At 41.3% G+C, this 24,972-nt stretch overlaps 1 protein-coding gene across 1 annotated transcript in view; it reads left to right on the top strand.

Moving 5' to 3' along the window:
- dop1a (DOP1 leucine zipper like protein A) overlaps window positions 1–24,972 on the top strand; it is a 39,914-nt gene that overhangs the window by 2,427 nt on the left and 12,515 nt on the right. The window contains exons 2-22 of the mRNA XM_084726121.1: window positions 370–567; window positions 1,647–1,828; window positions 1,938–2,108; window positions 4,752–4,941; window positions 5,335–5,433; window positions 7,222–7,321; window positions 8,826–8,935; window positions 9,740–9,854; window positions 10,006–10,126; window positions 11,128–11,247; window positions 11,545–11,662; window positions 12,651–12,680; window positions 14,374–14,634; window positions 17,939–18,464; window positions 19,076–19,359; window positions 19,776–19,928; window positions 20,648–20,748; window positions 20,870–21,135; window positions 21,657–23,781; window positions 24,230–24,341; window positions 24,729–24,911. Of these exons, the coding sequence (XP_084582247.1) occupies window positions 430–567; window positions 1,647–1,828; window positions 1,938–2,108; window positions 4,752–4,941; window positions 5,335–5,433; window positions 7,222–7,321; window positions 8,826–8,935; window positions 9,740–9,854; window positions 10,006–10,126; window positions 11,128–11,247; window positions 11,545–11,662; window positions 12,651–12,680; window positions 14,374–14,634; window positions 17,939–18,464; window positions 19,076–19,359; window positions 19,776–19,928; window positions 20,648–20,748; window positions 20,870–21,135; window positions 21,657–23,781; window positions 24,230–24,341; window positions 24,729–24,911 (5,505 nt within the window). The 5' untranslated portion in view covers window positions 370–429. The remainder of the gene's footprint in view (window positions 1–369; window positions 568–1,646; window positions 1,829–1,937; window positions 2,109–4,751; window positions 4,942–5,334; window positions 5,434–7,221; window positions 7,322–8,825; window positions 8,936–9,739; window positions 9,855–10,005; window positions 10,127–11,127; window positions 11,248–11,544; window positions 11,663–12,650; window positions 12,681–14,373; window positions 14,635–17,938; window positions 18,465–19,075; window positions 19,360–19,775; window positions 19,929–20,647; window positions 20,749–20,869; window positions 21,136–21,656; window positions 23,782–24,229; window positions 24,342–24,728; window positions 24,912–24,972) is intronic.

Genomic DNA, 24,972 nt, shown 5'->3' with positions numbered 1-24,972 from the left:
GCTGCAGAGGGCTGGTGCCTGGAGGGCCATCACTTTAAAATGAATGGTTTTCTAAAAGATTGCATTGTAGGAGTGACAGCAGCAGCATTGTGTGAAAGTTGACACTCCTTCTCTAAACTATTTTTTGTTGTTTTTTTTGGAGTTCATTCTATGATTCATCATGTTAGTAATCTTGCTTCATTTCCAAACATGTAAAACAAAGATTGTAATGGCAGCTCACGCTCCTCCTGCTTTATATGACTCAGTGTATTGAAATGGCTCCAGCTACACCCTGACAAATATCGGACCACATACAAAATGACTTAAATAACCCTGAACTTTCTTACTGTCATCTTTTTAAGGTTATTTCCCTTTTGTTTTTCTCTGCAGGTGTGATGTACATATGTGTGCCTGGTGTTTTACATTAGCCTGTAATAACCACCCAGGAGAATGAATGCAGAGGAAGTGGAGCTGCTCAGTGACTCCAAGTACAGGAACTATGTGGCAGCGGTGGACAAAGCCCTCAAGAACTTTGAGTACTCCAGTGAGTGGGCAGACCTCATCTCTGCACTGGGCAAACTCAACAAGGTAACGATCTCAGACAGGACACATTTAGACATAAACGAAAAGACATATACAGTATACACAGCATACAAGTAGATACATATATTCAGGGTTTGTACAAAGACTGGAAAGTTTAGAAAATGCCTAATTTAATTATGTTTTCAAGAAATGTGCTTGAATTTGAATAAACTCCATGAAAAATGCTTGATTTTCAATGTAATATGTCAGTCATAACTAGATGAGTGCTCTGCACATCCCTTACTCTGGAAATTAGCAAGCATTGAATAGTCATGATTAAAATACACAATCAAAGTTGATATGAACAGAACTGCAGTTGCATTTATGGTAACAATTTAGATGTGATGTTAAAGGCTTTGAGAGTCTGGAGATATCTGCTTTATGTACCTCTAAAAACTGTATGAACTCTGAATAAATGCAACTGTTATTCAGCCTTATTGGGTATTAGATTTTAGCTTACATAATTGCAAACTAAATTTGTGTTTATTTGAACCTTTTTGTTTATTTTAAATTGGGCTGCAACTGATGATTAACTGATTAATTGTTTCATCCATAAAATGTCTGAGAATGGCAAAAAATGTCGACCAGTGTTTAAAGATGACATCCTTGAATATCTTGTTTTGTGGAATCAGAGAAAATTTTGTCTTTTTTTTATCTTAAAAAATGACTCAAACCAATTTATTGATTAGCAAAAAAGTTGGCAATTAATTATATAAACTAACTGATTTATTTTTGCAACTTTTATTTTAAACTTTGTGGTGTCTGTTTGGTGTTATTGTTTCATCGTAACAGCAAAAATAATGAGGCGTTTTTAATGGAAGTTGTCTTTATGAACCTGTAATAATGTTGAAAGGTCAATAAACTAGTATACTAACTAAACTAATAAACCAATTTGTTCATTTAAGGCCTCAAAGCAAAGAAAAAGAAAAGTTGAAAAAGCAAGATTTAAAGATTTCATGACTGCATGTGCCAAAAGGTTGAATTCCACATTAAAAAAGTGTTTTTGTAGTAAGCCATGGTATCATGACAAGAGACATAAAAACATTTTTGTCTGCCCTACATCCATTCTTTCCATTCTGTCTCAGGTTTTGCAGAACAATGCAAAATACCAAGTGGTTCCCAAGAAGCTGACGATAGGCAAACGGCTGGCCCAATGCCTCCACCCTGCTCTGCCCAGCGGAGTCCACCGCAAGGCCCTGGAGACCTATGAGATCATCTTCAAGATCATTGGATCCAAGAGGCTGGCCAAAGACCTCTTTCTTTATAGGTAAAAATGCCGTAGTGTGCACTACTCGCGATGCACAACAAAGTTTGCTGGACATGTGTCCAGCTACTATCAGATCTTAACATCGCTCTCATCTTTTTCATCACCGCAGCTCTGGGCTCTTCCCTTTACTCTCCAATGCCGCCATGTCTGTGAAGCCTGTGCTGCTGGGGCTCTATGAGACTTACTACCTGCCCCTGGGAAAGACTCTGAAACCAGGCCTACAGGGGCTGCTGACTGGTGTTCTCCCAGGCCTGGAGGAGGGCTCTGAGTATTACGACAGGTGAGATGAGCGGAAATGGAAAGAAAAACACTTTTAATGGGCAACATGGGGGCACTGGAAGAAGCCATTAGGAGAAGGCATTTTGTAGCATAATGTGGAAGGCAATTGATTTCAGATTGTATGAATGATACATGAGATATATGAGTCATTGCGAGATGACTAATGTTTCAAACTCAAGACACAGCCCAAGACTTCTGTCTCTGAGACTGAAACTTTGTTAGTTTTACAATTCAAAACATGTTTGTCCTCTCATACCAGGAATTTCCTGCAGACATGCGTCTTTACATTTACTGTCTCAACAAACTCCATATTTTAAAGACTTTATAATGGTTCTTCTTTTTAACCTTTTCCATTCCACCCTTCCCTACCATACACTTATTTTTGTCATTCTTTGGGGGTCTTTAGGGGGAGACAGCAGGTAAGAAGTATATGCCCAGAGAAGTGATGAACATCATGTGAAATCTGGGAATCTAAAGATCTGCAGATATCTGTAATAAACGTGTTTTCTTTAGGTGCCTATTCACATTCTAGTGTGTAAGGGCTTGGAACATTATGATAGAATGATGGACATTGCCATGCACTATCATGTCTCATAAGTGGTTCCAGCATTTTTTGGCTTGATACCATTTATTTAACAGATTTTGTGCACAATTTAACTGTTTTTGACCACTTGAGAATTGATGGAAATAGTCATAAATCCCTCCAAAATACCACATTAAGACCCCGAGACCTTGACGAGCACCACAGAAAAATTCATGCTGTGATTTGGGATCCAAAAACTTCCGACATTTTGAAAATGTCAGAATGAATTGCGTTTCTTTGGTAGTTAAATGGCAAGCGCTCTGAATACCTCAGGTCTGTAGTTTATGGTGAGACGTTCAATGAGGCTGTGAATATTCTGGAGGTCACAACCAGTCAGAGAGGTCAGGCTGCAAAAAAAAATGTGCTCACTATAATCATTACACATGAATACAGCCAGGCTCATTGAATCCACAAGAGGTTCAGCTTGCCAGTCATACCAAATTTATGCAGTTCCCATGTGGTTTTGCAAATGCAGTGTGCAGGAATATTGACATAGAAAAACTGAAAATAACACATTTATACTGCATGCAAAACTGCATATTTTATGCCTAAAACTACATGAGATTGCCATAAAGTGGATTCGGATATCTTGAGGTGAGAGGTCAAGGGGCTCCATCTAATTGTCACACACTATATACTGTGTGTTGACAAAAGCTGGGAAATTGCTCGTTATCAGTGCCACAGTAATTACTGTCACAGGCTCCAGAGGGCGCTGCAGTTAAAGATTCACTCACACTAATGTAATTGAGGGGAGACAGAGGTGAACTGTTTCATGACAGACCGTGAAACTTCTTTTAGCAGGAGAAACACAGGTGTGACTGATGAAATTAATGATGTCTCCATCAGATTTAACTGTCCCATTGCGCAATGCCAGATGTAATTAATGTTACTAGTAACACCTGTGCTTTCCCTTCTTTGACGTCAAACAGTCTGCTGTGAAAAAGGCCTATTTGTATGGGTCAATGTGCATACTGGCATCTTGTTTGTTCCTAAAAATTATACTCCGAGAAGCTATTTATTCCTGTGTTTTGAACAACAAGGATATTTTGTGTTAACATTTAACAATAAATTAACAAAATTTAACTGGTGGCTCGCTTTGTGCCCCCAGAATGTATATTTAAATAATTAAATTAAGATCATGAACATGCAACAACTAGTATTTGGTTGGGGGCAGCCCTACTACATATTTTAGTACTTGTGCATATTTCAGATATGCAGTATTTTAAATTCTTCTTTTGAGTTTATTTTGTTTCTGTCTTATTGCAGAGGTTATCAGGTTGCAACATTTTTTACACCTTCCTTTTGCTGTTTCCTGTTACTGTACGCTGTCTCAGTCATTCAGTTTCGACACAGAGGACAAAAAAAAAATCACCAGTTTTAACAACATAAATCCTAATAATGTCCCATCTGCTCTAATTGAGATTTTACAGATTCACCATATTTATCCTAATTAAATTTAGTATGACGTATAGATGCTGCCAAGAAATCTTCGTCAATTAGTGGAACTGGCAAATTAAAGCTTCACAGTCACATCCAAGTGGACTCATAAACAGCACTGAGAGAAAACTCACCAGCATTGCATGATATCTCTCTCTCTCTCTCTCTCTCTCTCTCTCTCTCTGATGCTTCTGATGTATTTTGCTTTCTTACCAATTACACAAGTGAGCCGTAAAGTGATGTTACATTACGGGAAGAACACTCAGAAACGCCATTTACCTTTAGACTAATAGTCTTGCGATACCAGACCAGATTCATAGATCTCGCTGCCTACTGATCATCTGGGGATTTCAAAGACACGAGAAACAATGCTGTCCCCCATTCTCTTCAGTAGTAAACACATGGTATCACCGATTAGTTAGGAGATGTTTTCTAACTCTTTAATTGTTTCCACTCAGTTATAGCAACAAAATCTGGGGGATTGTCCTCCGTCTCTACTGAGCAAAGCATTTAAAGCGTAACTTCTTAGTCTAGTAGACAAAGGAGTAATAAATCCTGTGCAACTAATGCAACTCATTGTACTTAACAGACATGTTCAGTGTGTCCTGTCTGTGTTTTTCACAGAACCAACACCCTGTTGGAGAAGGTGGCTGCAGCAGTGGAGCAGTCGGCCTTCTACAGTGCCTTGTGGGGCAGCATCCTGACCAGCCCTGCTGTGCGTCTCCCCGGGGTGACCTTCGTTCTGCTGCACCTCAATCGCAAGCTCTCCATGGAGGACCAGCTCTACGTCATGGGCAGCGACATCGAGCTCATGGTACATGACAGTACACACAACATAAGGGACAAATATTTGTTGTATTGTGCATATACTTGGTATATGAGTCATTTATTAACATTGGCATCTCAGCAGTAGGGTGCAAAATTAGCTGTACAAACAAATGCTGGTAAAGTATGCAAGTGGCTGATTTGCTGCGCTCACCAGCCAAAAAAACACAATGGCACTTCATCAGATAAAATCCTTAAATATCAATAACATGAAATCAAAATCATGATTACCAAAGTCAGGTGGAAAGACATGTTTTGACCCATTTAAATTTATTTCACCTCTTGAAACATTGTTTAATCTGAGTTTTGTTTTAGAACGTTTTACACTTTTTTAACTGTTCATAAGCAGGTTGAATATGTGTGTGTCTCTGTTTTTGACCAGGTGGAGGCGGTCAGTACCTCAGTCCAGGACTCAAGTGTGCTGGTGCAGAGGAGCACCCTGGACCTGATCCTCTTCTGCTTCCCCTTCCACATGAGTCAGGTAAGGATGATGTGTGTATTTGTTTTACATTGAGGATTAGACCAAAGTATATGACTTGCTGATATTAATATATCAAGGTATTCATACAGTATATCAGCTAGTATTAGTTAGTATTATTGTCATGTTATTTCTGGGAATGGAACTAATTCCAACTACTTGAATTTCTGTAATTAAGTCCTTTTTGGGTAATTGTATTTTTGAGTATTTTCAAGACAGTGGGCCTCATGCGCGAACATTTTCGTATTCTTATCTTAAATTTCTCGTACTTTTTTTCATATGAGGGGCTCCACGACACCACGTCAGATTCAAAAAATGCTCGTAACTTCAGAAAACCTTGTAAATGACTCTCCTGTGTGTATTTGACTGCACGTGCACAAGACTTGTAAATTAGCCCAATTAACGCCCCAATAATATCAGATAAGGCTGCGCTTCCTGCTCCATATGTCAGGAAGTGTTGGCATCAAACAGAAAAAAAGAATAACTTTACGAGTATAGAGTTTGACGTCCTGCTTTCAGAGATCCATACAGGAAAATTTTAACAGCGTCACCAGTGGAATTAAAAGACCTGCTAAAGCAAAGAAATGGGAAAAGCAACTGCTGTTAATGCCGTGTTACTGGAGGGTCAGACTGTCACTGAAATAATGAAGAAATGTCTCAGTATGAAAATGACTTCAGAGAAAAAAAAATGACTCACCACAGTAAGGGGCGATGGATGACTACGGCAGGAGGAGAGGGTTAAGGGGAAATTTTCATCATGGAGAAAGAGGACAGAATCAGTGAGGATGTTCGCCTGGACAGAGACTTCATAAACCTCCGTGTGCAGATATACAGCCAAAACACCTGACAGCAAGTAATAATAGATCAGTGAATGAATGATGATAGGCTTTATATGTAAATTTACAGTCAATTGTAAACTGCATGGAAATTGTGTTTGTATCTAAAAGAAAATTTAAAATACGAGAAAGTTGGTGAATCCCACAGGTTCGCTTAAATCACTTGTACGCACTACTTAAGAACAAATCTGTTTGTACAAGTGATTCATGCATGAGGCCCATTGATTTTACTGAAACTTTAGTATGGATCGCACAATGCAATCTATTTACTTACTTTTAAATTCAAAATTAAATACTGAGTTGGGTGACATGAATTAAGATCCGTGTGCACATTTGTAGCAAATTAAGTTATCTGATCGCAAATGGGCCGATGAAAACCATGACATAAAAGATGCAGGCACGGGTTTTGGGAGGTGACAAAACAGCACAGAAGTTATTTAGACTGAAGATTTGAAGAAACAGAAACCTCTTTTGATTGAATATCTGCGAATGATAATCAGCATTGAAAAAGTAACTAATACTCTGAATACACATATATAGAATACTTTCTTTTTCTTGAGTATTTTTTAACACCAGTAGCTTTACTTGTAGATGAGTAACATTTTACTAATGTAACAGTACTTGTAGTTGAGTACAGATTTTCGGTACTCTTTCCACTGCTGGTTATTTCACATCTGTGTGTGTCTTCTTCTCTTTGTGCATTCGTACGTGCACATGTGTAATTGTGATGACGCCACTCAGACAGACAGCCACGGCGGTGACTCACGCTAGCTCACTTGTTAAATCCTTCACCTCAAAACATTTCTGGATGTGTCAAGGCCAGGACACAGCTCCTATCTGACATCTGCAGCATGTCTGTTGTCTTGTACTGTATGTATGAATATACTATGCTGTTGTTGTTTTGGGTGGACAGAGAAATGGTCACAAATGTTCTGGTCTGTTCTGTTGTGTTCAGGCGACTCGCCCCGACATGATCCGGATCCTGTCAGCAGCTCTGCATGTGGTTTTGAGAAGAGACATGTCCCTCAACCGCAGACTCTACGCCTGGCTGTTGGGTGCGGAACACACACACACACACACACACACACACAGTATTGCCATGTATTGTAGAGTTTAGAGAGTTACTTAATACACAGAAGAAAATTAGAAAAGGTCCCTCAGTAGAGTGCCAATCTACACCAAAGAACCTCAAAAGAATTTTTGGATTAAACACTTTTATAATCACCAACATTTTGATATGTAATTGTACTTTAATTTCTTCTCAGTAAATGTAACAGATTACAACATTTATTTTCCAATGTAATTACATGTAACTAGTTACATGTTAATAATTATTTTCCAGCACTGCTTATGTGAAATGTTCTAATTCGAGTTTGGTCAAAAATATGTTTTGTGAGGTCACAGTGACAGTTGACCACTAAAGTCTAATCAGTTCATTCTTGAGGCATTTGTGCCAAGTTTGAAGAAACTCCCTCAAGACTTTTTTGAGATAAAATGGGATGACCCAAAAGCATTATGCGTCTGTCTGCGGCTGTCACTGGTGTAGAGGCACAAAAAGTTTTTTTTAAGGTTTTCTAAAACTTGTGAATCACAGAGGCAGTCATGAACGTGCACAAAAAAAATAAGCCGATGCCGTAGGTTTGTTGGGTATGCACGCACGCAAACGTCCCTGGAGGGGATAATAATTTACTTTTCATTTGGGGAAGGAATAGACCAAAAACCTGTAACGAACACTTAAATGTTCACAGCCTTTGCATAATCCAACAGGAAAGACATTAATATTTATAACTCATAAAACCACTTTGACTTGCATATAACAAGAGTTATAGACATTTTACATGGACCGTGGTGGGAACTCTGACATGCAAACCTTTACATATACATTGTTCTGTGATTTGCTTAAGTGCTATCTGTACATTATGTGTGCTTTGTTGCTATTTTCCATTTTATTTTTTCTGTTCTGTGGAACATACAGTAGGCCTGTATCTGCTGTGGTCATTGTCTTACTTTATTTTCTCTTGTTTGCAACTCACTGCGGATGAACATGCTGGTAAGTGTCTGCATGGCTAAGGAAGGACGGCTCTCACTCTTGTCCAAAGCAACATTAGATTATGTCAAAATTTTACATTACCAGAAGTGATTAGAATCAAATGATAAGTATATTTTGTGGAAGAGTTTTTCCCTAATTAATGAGATATATTGTAGTGTGAGTGGGCACTGGACTGCCAACTCCAGCTTTGTGGTTGGCTTTGTTTTACCTGATCAATAACACTGAAGACTGACAGGCTCCAGCTGAATCTGGCTCAGCTTCTATAGTGTGAAGCAGTCCAAGACTGACTTTACTGCAACATAGCTGAAATCTGAGTGATTTTGGCAACAGCCATTAGGACTTTACAAAGAGGAAGAACTGGAAGATACAAATAGTTTATCTCAATACTGATGAAATTTCCATTTTCTCCACTCTGGATGAGTGCTTTGCTTCTGGTCTTGTGTTTGAATATTCTGGATGTACATCAGAGCGTCTATGTAATTATAATGTTCATCTTTGTTTTTTTGAAGGTTTTGATAACAACGGGGGGAGAATAGGTCCCCGCAGCACTCGGCAAAGCAACCCAGAGGAGCACGCCAGCCACTACTTCAACACTTTCTCTAAGGACATGCTGGTCCAGGTGAGGTTTCAAGCTAAATGCAAATAGGTCACCAAAGAAGTGTAAAATTAGCTTGCAAAAAAGAAATGAAAACAAAAACAAATCAGACGTCTCTTGAGATGTTTGTGTGTGGGGTGGGGGAGTGTGTGTATTGGTTGGGGTTCATCCTCAGTTTGGCAGATCTGGGCTTCTTTTGTCTGTCGCACGCAGTATTTATCCATCCACTTTAATCCTTCTCCTCCTACACCTCCCACATACTCCCTGGATTTTGCATATTTTCCCAGTAGCCTTGTCTTTTGAAGACAGCTCCCAGTTCTCCTACAGACTTTTACACAGACACACATAGACACACTTGTGTAATTTGTCCTGTCAGGCTCCAAAAAGCCTCCTGGCATTTGATGAGCTCTGGTACTCGAGGGGTTTGGAACAGGGGGCATACAGAGCGACCTGGAGGGGAAGTTTTGTTTTTGAAAGGTTTTTTTTTTTTTATGTTTTTGTTTTGTTTTTTGTCTGCTCTTCTGCCATCTGCTCTGAGAGAGTTATTGGAGCTCCCTCCATTGGGAGAAGGTTGGTACTACAGAGACCGTCTGTTGCCGGCTGTAGCCCGTTATGTGGCAGACGAAGCGTGAAACGCACACAAAAAATATGAAAGGGGGCTGAATACAAATATAAAATTGGTTCTGTCAGATATTATAGGTGGATAAAAAAACAAAAAAACAAATGAATATGCCTTCTGCTGTGTTGAAAGTGGCTGCGGAGTTAAAAATAGTTCCTTATCTCTACTGTAATAGAGGTGTGTGTGTATGTGTGTCTGTGTGTTTTCAGGCAATGGTGGGGATCTTGCAGGGCAAGGCCCGAGGCGGGGAAGAGGAGAGCATCCTCATGCACGACCTCAAGCCATTTCGCATCCTTATCAGTCTGCTGGACAAACCGGAGCTTGGTAACCAGTCTATCAATATGTAGATGATGCCAGCGGTCAAATAAGTGTTGTAAATGATGATGCATGTCATATAAGCAGCTTGTCACATAAACTGAATTTAATACACCTACTGTGTGTACCATCTCCTGTATCTGTACGCATCTCTCTCCAGGCCCAGCAATTCTAGAGGATGTTCTCATCGAGGTGTTTCGGACTCTACACACACAGTGCAGAACAGAGCTGGACCTCCAAAACCAGAGTCCGTTTAGTAAAGACCACACGCACCTCAGCAGGTCGGTCCAGCTCACCACCTGCACATCTGTGTCATTCAGCCGTTACATATGATTCAAATATGGTTGTTGCATCATCAAATAAAAATAAAAATAGGACAGATGGGATATTTTCAAGCCAATAACACTGAACAAGTACAACATTAGAACATTTCAGATGAACTGACTATATTCAGGGAAAAATATGAGTGTTACCACGTACTGAAATATGTTAATGGAAATAAATAGATTGCAGTATAGCGATATAAAAATATATGCTTTTTTAAAAATTTGTCAAAAAAGGACAGATAGGGAGCCATCAGAATTTTGGTGTACAAGATGCACCAATTCCTTTTTTTAAAGTTGTGATCTCCGTCTGATATCTGAATTTGGACATCTGCTGATATAAGAACTTCTACGCCTCTAAATGGTGGCTTTACCCATATGAATTATTTGGTGAAAATCATTGGTATAAAAATCATTTGTTTAAAAAAAATATAAAGTGTAAAGGCTGTTAATCGAGGCTGTTACAGAAAAAGGGAAAACTCTGTTTTGAGACTAGAATATTTTCAGTTAGTCAACTGTTATTAGTTCACTCAGTTTCAGACTTTGTCATGTTATGTTGTGGCAGGTTAAAGTCCAGCACAAGACCTGGGCTTAAAATTGCATTATTCAATATTTATGACTGATAAAAGCATCAGATCATGCAATCTGGATTGATGCATGGAATGCTGATGTCAGTCTAATATCCGATGAGTGAATTATGCCAGTAAGTGCACCTGATAAACTGATATTGGATTGGATCGGTCCCAAGTCTAATAAGACATTGAGTGACACACTGTTGCTGGCTTGTTGGCATGGAGTGACGCGCAATGTTGGCTTGTAAATGGAAAAACATTTGATAAATTACTTAAATTGTTTATTAATCACTTGTATTATAATGGGCATGGAGGGTGTTTTTTGTTCATTTATTAATCCGTACAAACCATGAATAGCATGATGCTATTTGTGCCTTCTTTTTTTAGTAAACTACGAGAGAACAAGAAGACGGCAGAACTGATTAAAACAGCCAATCTCCTGTTCAACTCGTTTGAGCCGTACTACATGTGGGACTACATCGCTCGCTGGTTTGAAGAGTGCTGCAGGTTTGTATGATTAAATTCACGTGTACGTAATATACACTCAAGTTACCACTTAATGAGGCACAGCATAGATAGCATCAGAAACAGTACGAGTTCAGTTCTAAATGCTAGAGGGTGAAACTGGGGGAAAAACTAAAGTCACTGTTGTGTGCTCTGAGCTACTTTGACATAATGATGCATTAAATGGCAGAGGCCGAATATATGCCGGGTGGATCCACAAATTAGCATAATCAACTCTGAAGTGAACTTCTAACCATCATTACCTCGCTCAAGACATTCTTAAATTTGCCTTTGTTGCAGGAGGACAGTGAACAGCAGCACGCGTCCACCACGGCATGCTGGGAACTCAGATCCTCCAGAGCTCTCATTGGTGGAGTTCTGTCAGCTGGTTGATTTCTTGTTGGATATTGTTTCCCTGGTGAGACTTTCTTTTGTTTGTTTGTTCTTTCTGTCTTTCTGTCTTCTGTCTTTTCTGTCTCTTTGTCTCTGTCTGTCTTTCTAATGGTCTTTCTTTCCTTCTTTCTGTCTTTCTTTCCTTTTGTCTTTCTTTCTTGCCTTTCTCCCACTCTGTCTTTGCTTTTCATCTTGCTTACTTCCACTATTTAACTCTTATACCAGTTTCTTTCAGTCTTTCTTTTTCCCTTTACACTTTCATGTTGTTCTTTTTGTTTCTCTTTTGCAGTTTTTTTTTTCTCAGTTTTTCTTTTCTATCCTTTTCTTCCTGTCATTATTCAGTCTTTCTCCCTATCCTGTCATGTTTCCCTCTGTTTCCTTGTTTTTTTTTGTATCTCTCCAGCACATTCTGTCTCTTCCCTCTTTTACAGTCCCCTGTCTCCTGCCCCTGCTTGGGCTTTTCCATCTCATTCTGTTTCTCACTCCCTCTCGGCTCACACACCTCCTTTTTAAATCCAGTATGTTCCCTGCAAACACTCTCCATCAACATTTGTAATTTGGCCTACAACATTTGTTGTCTAACTCCATTTTTAAATCCAGTTCTGGGATGTTATGTCCACCATTAAGGGTTGTGTGTGTACCTCGTCTCTCTCTTGTTTCTGTTTGTATGTGTGCTGTCTCTACACAGGTTCAAAGATGCCTGTGTTTAGTTTCCCTGCTAAAAATATTGTTTGCATCCTATTAGAAATGTGCTTGTCTAAACTGTATTTCCAATCTGAATAGTTTGGAAATCCCTTACTCCTTTATTACCCTGTTTAAATGCTTGTCTTGTGTGTGTTTGAAAGAGCGACAGAAAGAGAACCTTGTGTTCTGTGAGTGTGTGAGCATGAATGGAGAAGCGTATGGTTAGTGTGCGTGCGTGCGTGTGTGTGTGTTTCTGCAAACCAAGTCTTGTGTGGCCTGTGCTCTGCTTGCTCCTGTCTGTTCAAACTATCTGCTCTTTCTCCTTGAAGCCTACTAGAAGCATGAGGGTAATCTGCCAGGTAAAGTACTGCTCTTTCCTGCTTTTTCACCTCACCCTGCTTCACTGAGGCTACGATAACATTTCTGCAACGTCCTGCCAACATCCCACAGGCCATCTTTGCTCCCGCCCTGCTTTGAGTGATCATTTCCGAATGACTGACTGACTGTCACATTTTAATGCCAAAAATGATCCGGAGGAAGAAGTGGGATTATAAAAATCATTTTTAAATGTGGTGCAAATTTACCCTGGCTGTTTGGTGTGGATCTTGTGAAAATGAAATCTCTGCCCAGTGTGTCTGTGCTTTCTGTTAAGCATGCATGCAGTTACATGCTATTGCAGTGCTCACATATTTGTAAGAAATATGACTATTTTAATTTAATTCATGGTTTAATGCTCATTTTATATTTTTGTTTTTCTTTTTTGCTCTTTTTTCTTGTTTCATGAAAATGTGTTGTACTTGAGTCAGAATACTTAAACTTAATACTTAACAAAAAAATGTTCATAAGAAGATTAACACACTCATGACACAACTCTAAAGAGCAAGAGGGTGTTAAACTAGATCATCAGTACATTTAGGTCCAATATATATAATGATAAAGTCATCAGTAAATACGTAGGTTGGATCTAAATGTTTTTTTTTCCAAGAAAATCAAGATTATGGTCAAGCTATAACATGTAATACTAGATGTATGTTTTATATATATATTTTGCTGAGTTGTGTACTGTGTTTCTAACAATGGTCAAACACAGAGAAATACATCATTTATTCAAGGTAACAGTGTATTTCTTACTAGCCACTAGTTGCTTAACTTCCAGAAAACATGGGATATGTTGGAGAATGAAGAAGAAAGTCAACCAACGTGACTAAACGTAACGTGAATAAACTTTGAATTCATTACCTCGTCAGTGAACATGATTTCTGCTCGAGTCACATCAGATGGATTTTCATGTTTGTTTAATGGGGAAGAAAACAGCTCCCATGATCCCACACTTCTTCAGGACATCATCAAACTACGTGTTTTGTTTCTGTTTTAATGTGAGAGAGACCCTTAATGGCAAAGCTTACATATTGTGTGTTAAAATATTTTTTTTTAACCAGAAAGCAAGCAAAACTTTATTTGTACAGCAGGTGGGAGTACAATGTGCTGCACAGAGCGTGAGCTACCATGAAAGTCACAAGCTATGTGCATCGTGTAAAGATGAAAAGTTTGACATTAGTAATTCAGACACAATAAAACAGACAAAATAATACGATATGAGACTTAAAACTATTAAAAAGTAAGAATAAAATGAATAATAGTTAAAAAAATACAGTTGACCATTAAAGATGTTCAGGCAAGGTGAGGTCAAATCAGATCAAATCAAATAATAGATCAGACTGGAAAACCAGACTACTAATACAGTGTATGTATTATAATTATATGAATATGTATGTACAAACAACAAATAATTCTAATGTTCATGCACCGGTCAAGGCGATTAAAACTTCCCCTTTAAAAGCCAGAGATCATTTTAGATGCTTATGTATTTAATAACATTTAATCCAGCATAATATATTACATAAATCATTTAAAAAACTTGAGTATAAATCAGTAAAAGATCAGTATCAGGACTTATCTTAAATCCATTATTTCAGGCTCACTTCCTTCCAGATCCCCAGTATTTGCACTTTTAATTCCTCACTTGACGTCTATTGTGTCCATCATGTCCAGGAGACCTACATAGAGATCCAGACAGAACATCTTCCTCAGCTGCTGCTACGCATGGTGGCGGCTCTGACCTGTCACCTGCAGGCTCTGGGCCTCGGGGAGCTCACCCACTGCCTTCGCCTCTGCTCCAAGATCCTCAGCAAAGTGCAGCCACCGCTGGTGTCCCCTCTGGCCCTGCCCTCGGGCCCCCAGGCCCTCTCCAGCTCTGCCGGAAACCATTCCAACTCAGTGAGGGAAAAGAACAGAGACAAGGACGACAAACGGGTGAGGAAAACTCTTAAAAATGTTTGATTAAAAATGCCCCCATGTTTTTACAGCCACTTTCATCATAAGATCAGAGTATCTGTTTGCTTTAGTGGTCAGTTAGGAATGGAAATTGTTCACAAGCACCATGCCAACCTCTGACTTTGTAAAACATTGCCAGATGATAATTTCGGTCCGTCTCTGATCTCTTAAAAGTCTTTTGATAAAAGCACAGTTGGCCTGTTGCTGCCCCGGTCAGAGCAGATCACAGTTTGACCCCCCTTCCCCTACAAGTGCCCAAAAACCCATCAGTTCAGGCTCTGATGGTGTGCCCTGGTCCCTGAACAGGGCCCCTCTCGGCTCCTGTTGGCTCCTGCCAGCCTCCTGCTCTTGCGCTGCAGTTGGCTGGGTGGTCCCACGCCTGGCCCTGCCGTCCCACACTCCCTCAGCACAAGGCATTTGAAGACTTGTTTGGAACAAATGCTTCGTTTGGCTGTCCTGGTCCTCCTGGTCCCTGTCCAGCAACCTGGTTGATAAAATGTTTGAGAGCTCAGCGAGGCATAATTCAAAGTTCAGTCCCATGCCCGGAGATGGACGAGGGCTAGATAGATTGAGGTAGGTCCATGAGGGGAAGAAGAGTGGACAAGTAGAAAGACAGAAGATGGTTAACCAACAGCTGAGCCCAGCTCGCCTTTTCTCTCTGAGGAAGAGGAGGAGTAGACTGATGCCTCCTGGGTGAGCTGTATCCATCTGAGTGGAAAACATTCCACATACATCCACTAAATACTATATCATCCCCACCCCCCACCCTGAGGGGCATATAGAGAACGTGCTATCTAACGTGCCATCTGAGTCCAGGCTGCCTCCATCAAAATGTATCCCAGCAAGCCCTCAGGCTCCCACAGGCTGACTGTAGCAAAGAACTGTAAGAACCTCAGTCTGTCAGTCCGTCTGACACAGGAGGCCGGTCTGGTGTACAGCTCACTATACACAAGTCCCTCAGGTCAAACCCAACAGCTGTATATGCACCCTCACCATAGAATGACCAGTGTACAGGACACAGAACAGTGCAGCAATGAGGTTAAAGGGTCAGCTGAGAGACTGCCACTATTAAAGTAATAGTAAGGCACACATTTACTGAAGCACTGACTGAATAGATCACAGATATTGATATATGGGAACTTGTATCACGGTGTCTGTAATTTTCTATCACAAAATCATGTCTTTTCAAATCCCCGACCCACCTTCCCATCCCGCCCTCCCTTGCATGCCAGTACATAGCTTCCGCAAAGAGATAAAAACAACAAACAGAAAAACAATCAATGATAAATAATTAACACCATGGGCATGTAATGTAAGAAAAATTAGAAAAATAATATTAAGTTAACATAAAATGAGTAAATAAATAATGGAGTTACCAGGTTAAATTAAATAATCAATTACATGTAGTATATATTAGAGAATATAGGTGACCACAGCAATTTTATATATATATATATATATATATATATATATATATATATATATATATATGTATGTATGTATGTATGTATGTATGTATGTGTATATATATATATATATATATATATATATATATATATATACATTTGCACACACAAGCCAAACAAAACAAAAAATAGGAAAGAAAAAAATATAAAAAAATGAAACAATTTACAAATACATAGAATTTAAAAAAGAGAGAGGAAAAAAAAAAAGATAATAGCGTAAGCTCTCAGCCTATGCCTCGTCCCAAACTGGTATTTGTAGTTTCTCATAATAAGCTAAAAATGGGAAGACAGTGTTTTTATATTACATTTGTCATGGTAATTTCTGTTTTTGACTGAATTAAACCCCTGAGAAATCAAGGTCCCTCATCATATTGCACATAAAGCTGGATGGAACAATCCTGTGAATCCAATATATCCAATATCCATAAAGCAGTCCTGCAACAATAAGCTATATCTAAGATATAGATTTGTTGATATAAAACAGTATGACATGAGAATGTTGTATATATGTTTTTTGTCTACCACCACACATTTTGCCAGATACTGTCATTTTGTCCAACCTACTATAGTAATAGACAGTACATGTAAACACAGAGTTTAGCATGTGTTTCCTGTCTGATCATAACTGTGTCTAAAAACAATCCAAAAGTCTATAATATCAACGGTGGAGCTAGCCTTTTGTGGGATAATTAGACCACCATTATCTTAATCTGCCATTTCAGAGAAAGCTCAGGTGTAGTTCATTACATTAATAAAGGCTGTACTCCAACAGTTTCAGGGTCCATGATATTGTGCATGCTGGCTCACTAGAATGACTTCCTGGGACACTTAATAGATCGCTGCAAGAATGAGTCCTAAAACCTAGAAATTAGTTGGCATATAACCACTTCCAGTTCCCTTGTCCCAGAAAAAATGGAGTTCTGTTGAGACGACTGAAATAAGGTCAGTGGTGATCACAAGCTTAAGAAATTTACACAATTTGCTATTTGTGAATTTTGCAGCTTTAATGTGTCTTAAAAAGTAGTTGCTAACAAGCGCTGAAATGAGACTCCCAATTAAACATCATCATGCCCAACACTGGTCACTTAGTGGTGGTGACGCTGAAGCAATGCAGCTGTGGTGTAGTTTATTTACAGCCTAACATTAGGTTTTTATTCATGGCGATTGTATTTACACTTCAAAAATCATAATAATTGTGTTCTGTAATGAAGATTATTTTGCTGAACTTTAAGTATGATTAACTTTTGTCCTGCTCTAACCCAAAATCCAATGTTGAAATCTATTTGGCTTTTTGTAGAGGAAACCAGAGCCCTGCTAACTTTCTGATGGCCTACAAAAATAGGTCATCCCTGCAGCACTCTATTGAGATAAGCTAATTAGGGTTATTAGTTACACCTGTGCTTTTCCTGCTGTGAAAACGTCTGTGAATGTTCCTTTAAACCATCAATCCCTCACCCACACAGGTGTTTTCACTTATGTTCCCTGGTAAGAACTAATTTATTGATATTTCCCTCACTCTACTGCTAGTTTGTTGCCTTTATCATTTGTATTAATTCTAAGACTGGCAATAATCTCTGTGTTCTAACAGTTCTAACAAATTTAACCTGACTAGAGATCAGCCAGAAAAACCTCTGCTTTGGAAGCCTTTAAAGAAATAAAAATTAGATAATGCTCACCAGGAACAGATTTAAAAAAAGTATTTGTCTCGAGACCGCTACACTTTTTCTTGGCTTTGTAGTCTCTGTGTGTTGATCAAGACACAGCTGTTGTTCTCCTTTGTTTCCACCACCCTTACTCCATCACCTGTCCTCCTGCAGGCTTTGCCGGCTACTCTAGAGCTCCCTGGCAGCGGGGAGGTGTTCGAGGATGGGGAAAACCCACCCAGCAGTCGCTCCTCAGAAAGCGGCTTCACAGACTTCGTCCAGTACCAGGGAGACGGCCACGACGAGACGGAACGAACCCCTCATCCTCACCCGGCGGTCAAAACGGGCCGTCGCTCCTCAGGCCCATCTCAGACCAAACCTCTGGACAAACCCGTTATGCAGTGCTGCCTGGAGCACTTCCAGCAGTTTCTCTCCCGACTTATCACCTTATATATAACCCCCGGGCAGGCGGACAGAGCTGAGGGTGAGAGGGGAGAGGCCATGCAGTCGGGGCCCCTGGTTTCAGAGGGCTCCCAGAGCAGCGATCAGATGGAGTCATGCTCAGAATCAGTGCTGGTCCAGAGGGAGTGTGTCGCTGCTTTCACTGCTGCTTGTCAGCTCTTCTTAGAATGCTCCAGTTTCCCCGTCTACATCGCAGAGGGCAACCTCAAGTCCTCGCCCACACAGGAAGAGCAGATTGGTAAGTGCCAGAAATGTACTCTGTGATTAGAAAATCAGGGAAGATGAAGATGTTACTTTTACTGTATTGTCAGGGTCAGTGGGAAGTGGGAATTTCAAATATATTACTTGGTAATTATCGCCTATTTACCATGAAATTATGGGACCTGAAACTGATGCGTTACTGGCAACTTTCCTGTCTGTCTTGAAATATGGTGACATTTCATACATGCATGCTTCATATGCAACTGTGAGGCCCTAAGGTTGGGTGGCCCTTTCTCTCTGTAAGGCGTGATAGACTCTAGGTTTTATTTATTTATAAGTTCCTTCCTGGTCTTTTATCCCCTTTATGTTACCTCACTGCTGTTGTTTAATGTGATTATGGTGCATGTGCTGGCTGTTTTTACAGAACTTGGGAAATCCTGTTTTTCTCACTGTGTGCCTGCAACATGGAACAACATGCAGAACAATGTAGAGCTGACCTCATTTTTATCCTTAGGGCAATTTAAAACTTTGACTTCATAGCATTTAACTTCCAGGTGTTCTTGATTTAATTGATTCATTCAACAGTTTTTATTTATTCTTCAGGTTGGTTGACTTAAAATACTTGATATCTTCCCATCCTCGACACAGACAGTGAACAGGTCCGTCTGCCAGTGTGGCTGCAGACCCTGATGGACGCCTGCTGCCTGGCCAACGACTTCAGCCTGCAGGGCGTGGCCATCTCCCTGCTCATGGACCTCGTGGGACTCACCCAGTCGGTCGCCATGGTGACAGCCGAGAGCGTGGCGTCTGGCGGCAGCTCTGAGTCTGCACAGCCCATGAGCCCCAGCCAGGGTCGAGTAGCTGTCGTTATCAGGCCACCACTCACTCAGGGAATCTTAAAGTACATCGCTGACAAGACAGACTTCTTCAAGGTAGAGATCTCGTTACTGTGGAACTATCAGTGTGCTCAGTCGTTATTGATGGTCTTGACCCCTGTTGAAGCTCCAATAGGGCTGCAACTCATGACTATTTTCATTATTGATTATTATGCAAATTATTTGTGCAATTAAATTATTAATTAATTTAAAAAACTGTGAAAACTGCTCATTGCAATTTCCCAGAGAGAAAGTGATGTCTTCAAATCGCTTCTTTTATCCAACTGATGGTCCAAAACCCAAAGATTCTTAAATGATAAAGAAAAACAGCACATCACACAAGCTGAAACCAGCAAATGTTTGACATTTTTGTTTAAAAAAAATGACTGAAACAATTAATCAGTTATCAAAATAGCTGGGGACTTATTTTCTTCCGATTGTTGCAGCTCTAATATCCAATCTTGTCTTCTCAGAGCGTGGCTCTGATCTTGTGGCACCAGTTGAGTGAAATAACACCTCAGCACCATCAGCGCAGCGTCGAGCTCTTCTACCAGCTCCACAACCTGGTGCCTTCCTCCAGCATCTGTGAGGACGTCATCAGCCAGCAGCTCATGCACAGAGACAAGGTTAGTGCAGTAGGTACTTTACATCCCCGGCAACATCCACAAACACACAAGATAAGAGCACATACTCCATCACTCAGTGTGCAGCAGTGTTCATTTTGTCATCAGCTTTTGTACACCTGTTTTGTTTTAGTTGATTGAAAGTCTGGACATCTTAGTTATTATCTTATTCAAACACAACTACAACTATTTTAGTCTAGTTTTATTTAATGCAAACTGTTTTTTCTTATTTAGTCATCAGGCTATATTGAACATTTCAGTGAATGTACTCAATATTTTTTTTTTCATTTCAGTCAAACTTATTTCTCTTAATATTTTATCTTATCATTACCTGATGAAAAACATGTTGAATGATAAAGAAAAGAGCTGTGCAGAAAGTGTGAGGTTTAGTGGTCTGATGGCATCAATTTAAAGAATACAACCAGACTGGAACATGTTCTGATGTATTTTGAGCTGGTGTCATTAACAACTGGCTGGGGGCCAAACACTGTAAAACGAGAGATGTACAGACGAAGTTTTTACTTTAGTCTCATCTTTTTTTGTCAACAATATTGTATGTTGATACAGTCACAGTTAGTGTTAAGTGACATCAATGCCGTCTCATCTTAGTCATGGAAAGAAGGTTGTTATGTTGTTGTGTCATCGTTAACGAAATTAACATTTGTGTGCAGACAAACACAATCTGTTGATGAAATTCATGCTGAAGCTCCTTTTTCTTTCAGAGAATTCGTCTGGAGGCCCATGTCAAGTTCTCTGTGCTGTGGCATTTGACACGAGATTTGAACATGACCAAGTCCTCTCCTTTTAATCGCACCTTTGACAGGTGGGTCACTTATTTGAAAGAGTTTTTTATTAATGCAGTTGTATTTTGCATATCTAGTGCCTCTCCAGTGATTCACTTTCATTTTTTATTTCCTCTCACGTCTGTTCTCTTTGTCCCTCAGATCTCTTTTCATCATGCTCGACAGTCTGAGTTACTGGGATCCGTGTACCAGCGCTGTTGGCCGGGCTTGGCTCAATCAGGTCCTTCAGAGACACGACATCGCTCGGGTTTTAGAACCTCTTCTCCTCCTGCTGCTCCACCCGAAGACCCACAGAGTATCCATTCAGAGGGTACAGGCGCAGCGCCACTGGGCTCAGGTCTTTCCTGAACCACCTGAACAGGAACCATCAGAAGCCATTTACACCAGAGACTCTGGCTTCTCAGACAGTAAGCTGTGCCTGTCATACATGTATATATATACATATAAGTTTTTGTTACATTCTGGAAGTTATGATGTTGCTCAGATTTACAGAAAATGGATCAAATTGTTTTCCACATTCATGCCAGTTGGGTGAAGCATTTTCAGATGAGGAATCCCATATTATTTCCATTGTAAAGTTGTAAGTTGAGCCACACTTTTTTAATTCTGAGACATTTTAGATCCACAGTTTTGTGTTTATAGAAATAATGTGCTACAGGTGTGTGCTCATCTAATACTGTGTCTGGTCTTACCCAACAAAACACAATGAATTTGGATTTATGAGCACAAATAATGTGCATGATCAGTTGAGTTGGCTTAGACTTGTGCTTTGGAGTGATAACAAAGCAAATTAAGCTTTTCCAACAGAAGTCTCTCCAGGTGCCTGAGTTGCTTTTTTAGTTTTGCTGGTACTGCAAGTTGTTCCACATTGACTCTTTATGATAAAAAACATCTTGAAGCATTTTCATTTTCTTCTTTCTTTCACTAGACTTCAGTCAGATCCACGGTGAAAGGGTGATGCACGAGGAGCTCCGCAGCATGGCGATGGGTGACATGGAGCCGTTCTGTCTGACTGTGAACCCGCTGAGCGACAGCCTGTCCTTACTGAGCCTGAGCAGTGAGAACTTGCAGCTAGCTGGTGAATATCCGCCTGCCAACCAGCAGGGGGAGCACCAGAGCTCTGAGTCCAGCGGTTCTCATTCATCTACTGTGGAAAATGGCAGCTTTGAGGAAGCCGATGGTGTCAACGGTACTGTCAACGGATCGGACCAACAACCTGGTTCTTTAGACGACATGTCTGAGGACTCTATAGAGGAGGCTGTGTCCTCTGTTGTCAAAGAGCTGATAGACCGAGTTTTGAGTATAATAGAAGAGGGATCGCTTGAAGTCTCACCTCCACCTGAAAACTGGCCCCAGACGGACACAGACAGCACTTCCTCGGATACCTCCACTGGTCTCCGCCTCGACTCGGGCCCTCCTCTCATGTCTGGCCACCAGACTCTGCCCGAGATGCTGGCTGAAGGGACGCTGGAGTTCCTTTCTGTTACACCAGCTGATGTATCTGCAGAGGAACAGCACAGAGAGGGCATCACCCGCCACAGCTCGTCGCCTTCCATTGTCACATTGCCAGACGGCTCCGACCCAGCCACCCCGGACCATAACCTGCGGGTGGACGACCCTCAGGCCCGTAAACGTAGCCATAGCAGCACCCAACTCAGCCTTAAAGGGAAGATCATGGAGAGGCTGGCAGACAAATCTCCAGGGGCTAAACCCAAGATCAAGAAGGGCAAGAGGAAAGAGGAGGAGCGGCAGAGAAAGATGGCGAATCAGGCCGAAAAACTGCGGCCGCCCAGTATTTTCTTCGGTGACAGCCTGGATCTGGAGAACTGGTACAGCTGTGGGGAAGGCGAAGTGTCAGAAATCGAGAGCGACACTGGCTCGCCCAGCGGTGGCTCCGGCGGGACTGTTGGTGGCACCAGCGTCACGGGACGCAGATCATCCTCTGCCCCACCTCGTTTTAACATCCACCCTCTCTACCAGCATGTCCTGCTCTACCTTCAGCTGTATGACTCCTCCCGCTCCCTCCACGCCCTGTCGGCCATCGCCGCCATGCTGAGAGCCGCTCCCTCAGGATTTGTAAGTGCCATCTCCACCACCAGCATCAACAACACCTACACTCCGCAGCTCTCTCTGCTCCAGAACCTCCTCGCCCGTCACAGGGTCTCCGTCATGGGCAAAGACTTCTACTGCCCCATCCCCCAGGACTCCCACTCCCACTCATTCCGCAGCGCCATGTACCTGGAGATCATCATCTCGCTCTGCCTCTACTTCCTCAGAAGCTATTACTCCGTACACGTGGGAGCGGGCCCTCAGGACTTGGCAGGGAACCGGGCCATGCAGCTGACCAGTGTGGAGGTTTTGACCCTCCTTTTCAGCGAGTTATCCAAAGTTACAGGGGGCTCGGCGAAGGGCTTCGCTAGCTTCATCAGCGATGTCCTCTCCAAATGCAAAGTTCAGAAGGTGGTTCTCCACTGCCTGCTTTCCTCCATATTCAGTGCACAGAAGTGGCACGATCAGCGGGTGGCAGGGGTCAATGTGGCCACGGTGGAGGAAGGTCTCTCAGAGGACAGCGTCATCAACCTGTCAGAAGACCAGATCGACAGCTGCAGCGCCGTCCAGTCTCAGCTGCTCAGACTGCTGCAGAGCCTTGTCGTGCTCGAGCACAGAGTCCTGGTGCCGGCGGACGAAGGAGGAGAACCTGTGGGTGGAGGGGCAGGAAGCGGAGGGACGGGAGGAGGCGTCGGTGCTGGGTTTGAGATCCTGGGTGGGGAAGTGGAGCATGTCAACCCGCAGCAGCCAATGACATCGCTGCAGTACCTTCATGGGCAGCCCATCACAGCACAGGGGATGTTCCTGTGTGCGGTGATCAGGGCGCTGCACCAGCACCACGCGTGTAAGATGCACCCGCAGTGGATCGGACTTATTACAGCCACCCTGCCATACATGGGGAGGGTGCTGAGGAGGGTGGTGGCTTCGGTCACCCTGCAGCTGTGCAGGAACCTGGACAATCTTCTTCAGCAGTACCGCTATGAGACAGGGATCACTGACACCAGGTATTTACATCAAGAGCTGTCAGAATTTTAAACTTTGATGCAAAACTAATATAAAATAAACCATACCAAAAAACTATACTACTACCATACTGCTATAATAACAGATAATAACAGATATTGTATTGTTTTATACACATAAACTCGAGAAAGTATTAGAGTGTCGATATTTTAGATCATTTATCAACATCTACATAGACTGTACTAATGAGCTACACTAACATGATAACCCATTCTTCATCTAAGTGTATCATACAGGCAGTACGATACAATGAAATGGTTTTGCGAGGGTGTTGTCACCAGATGGCACTCTTGACCACAAAACACAATGGCTCTTATATGCATCATCCATCTCTATGATGTACTAATTGTGATGAACTGTGCGATTATTTGTATTTTATTCATCCAGACATGCTTTTATTAAACTGCATATTGTCCCTCTATCCTCTAGACCCCAGTGGATGGCTCTCTGCATCCCTCCTGACCTGATTCTGACGGTGCTGGAGGGGATCACAGCCATCATCCATTACTGCCTGCTGGATCCCACTTCCCAGTACCACCAGGTGAGGGCGCCAGACACCAATAAGTTGTTGCAGATTGCTCTGTCATTTCCCAGTGAATTTTTTACAGCCTTTGCACAGATTTGTTTTTATAGAGAAATTCTGAAAGCAGGCCTTCTTTTCTCTATGTGATACATTTATTTGCTACATTTGAGTATGATTTTTTATTGAGAACAAACTGTGTCTGGAGCTTCGTATAGTTGCACAGAGATACAGTTGAAGTGAGCGTAAAGAGGACATTGTTGGATATTGAGGACATAATTAAACTACATATAGTTAACTACTCTGCAGTTATGTTACTTTTCTAATTTTGAAAATAAAACACTAAATTTAATACTTAACACATACTACTTAAATACTGACTGTCTTTTTGCATATTCTTCCTCTCAGTTACAACCGAGTGTTGACCAGAAGCATCTGGCTGAGGCCCGTTCGGGCATCCTGTCCATCCTCCACACCATCATGTCCTCTGTCACCCTGCTGTGGAGCGTCCTCCATCAGGCCGACAACTCCGACAAGCCAGCTGCTGCCTCCGCCGCCTCGACTTCCAACATCAACCTGGGCTCCACTAAGGTACACCAGCCAACATGTATTCACAGTTTTCACAGAAACTCACAACATTTTTATGCAGGTC

This window comes from Lutjanus erythropterus, chromosome 9 (genome assembly GCF_056507025.1).
Source record: "Lutjanus erythropterus isolate fLutEry1 chromosome 9, fLutEry1.hap2, whole genome shotgun sequence".
NCBI classification, from domain to species: domain Eukaryota; kingdom Metazoa; phylum Chordata; class Actinopteri; order Lutjaniformes; family Lutjanidae; genus Lutjanus; species Lutjanus erythropterus.
This window is presented reverse-complemented; position numbering and strand designations above follow the sequence as displayed.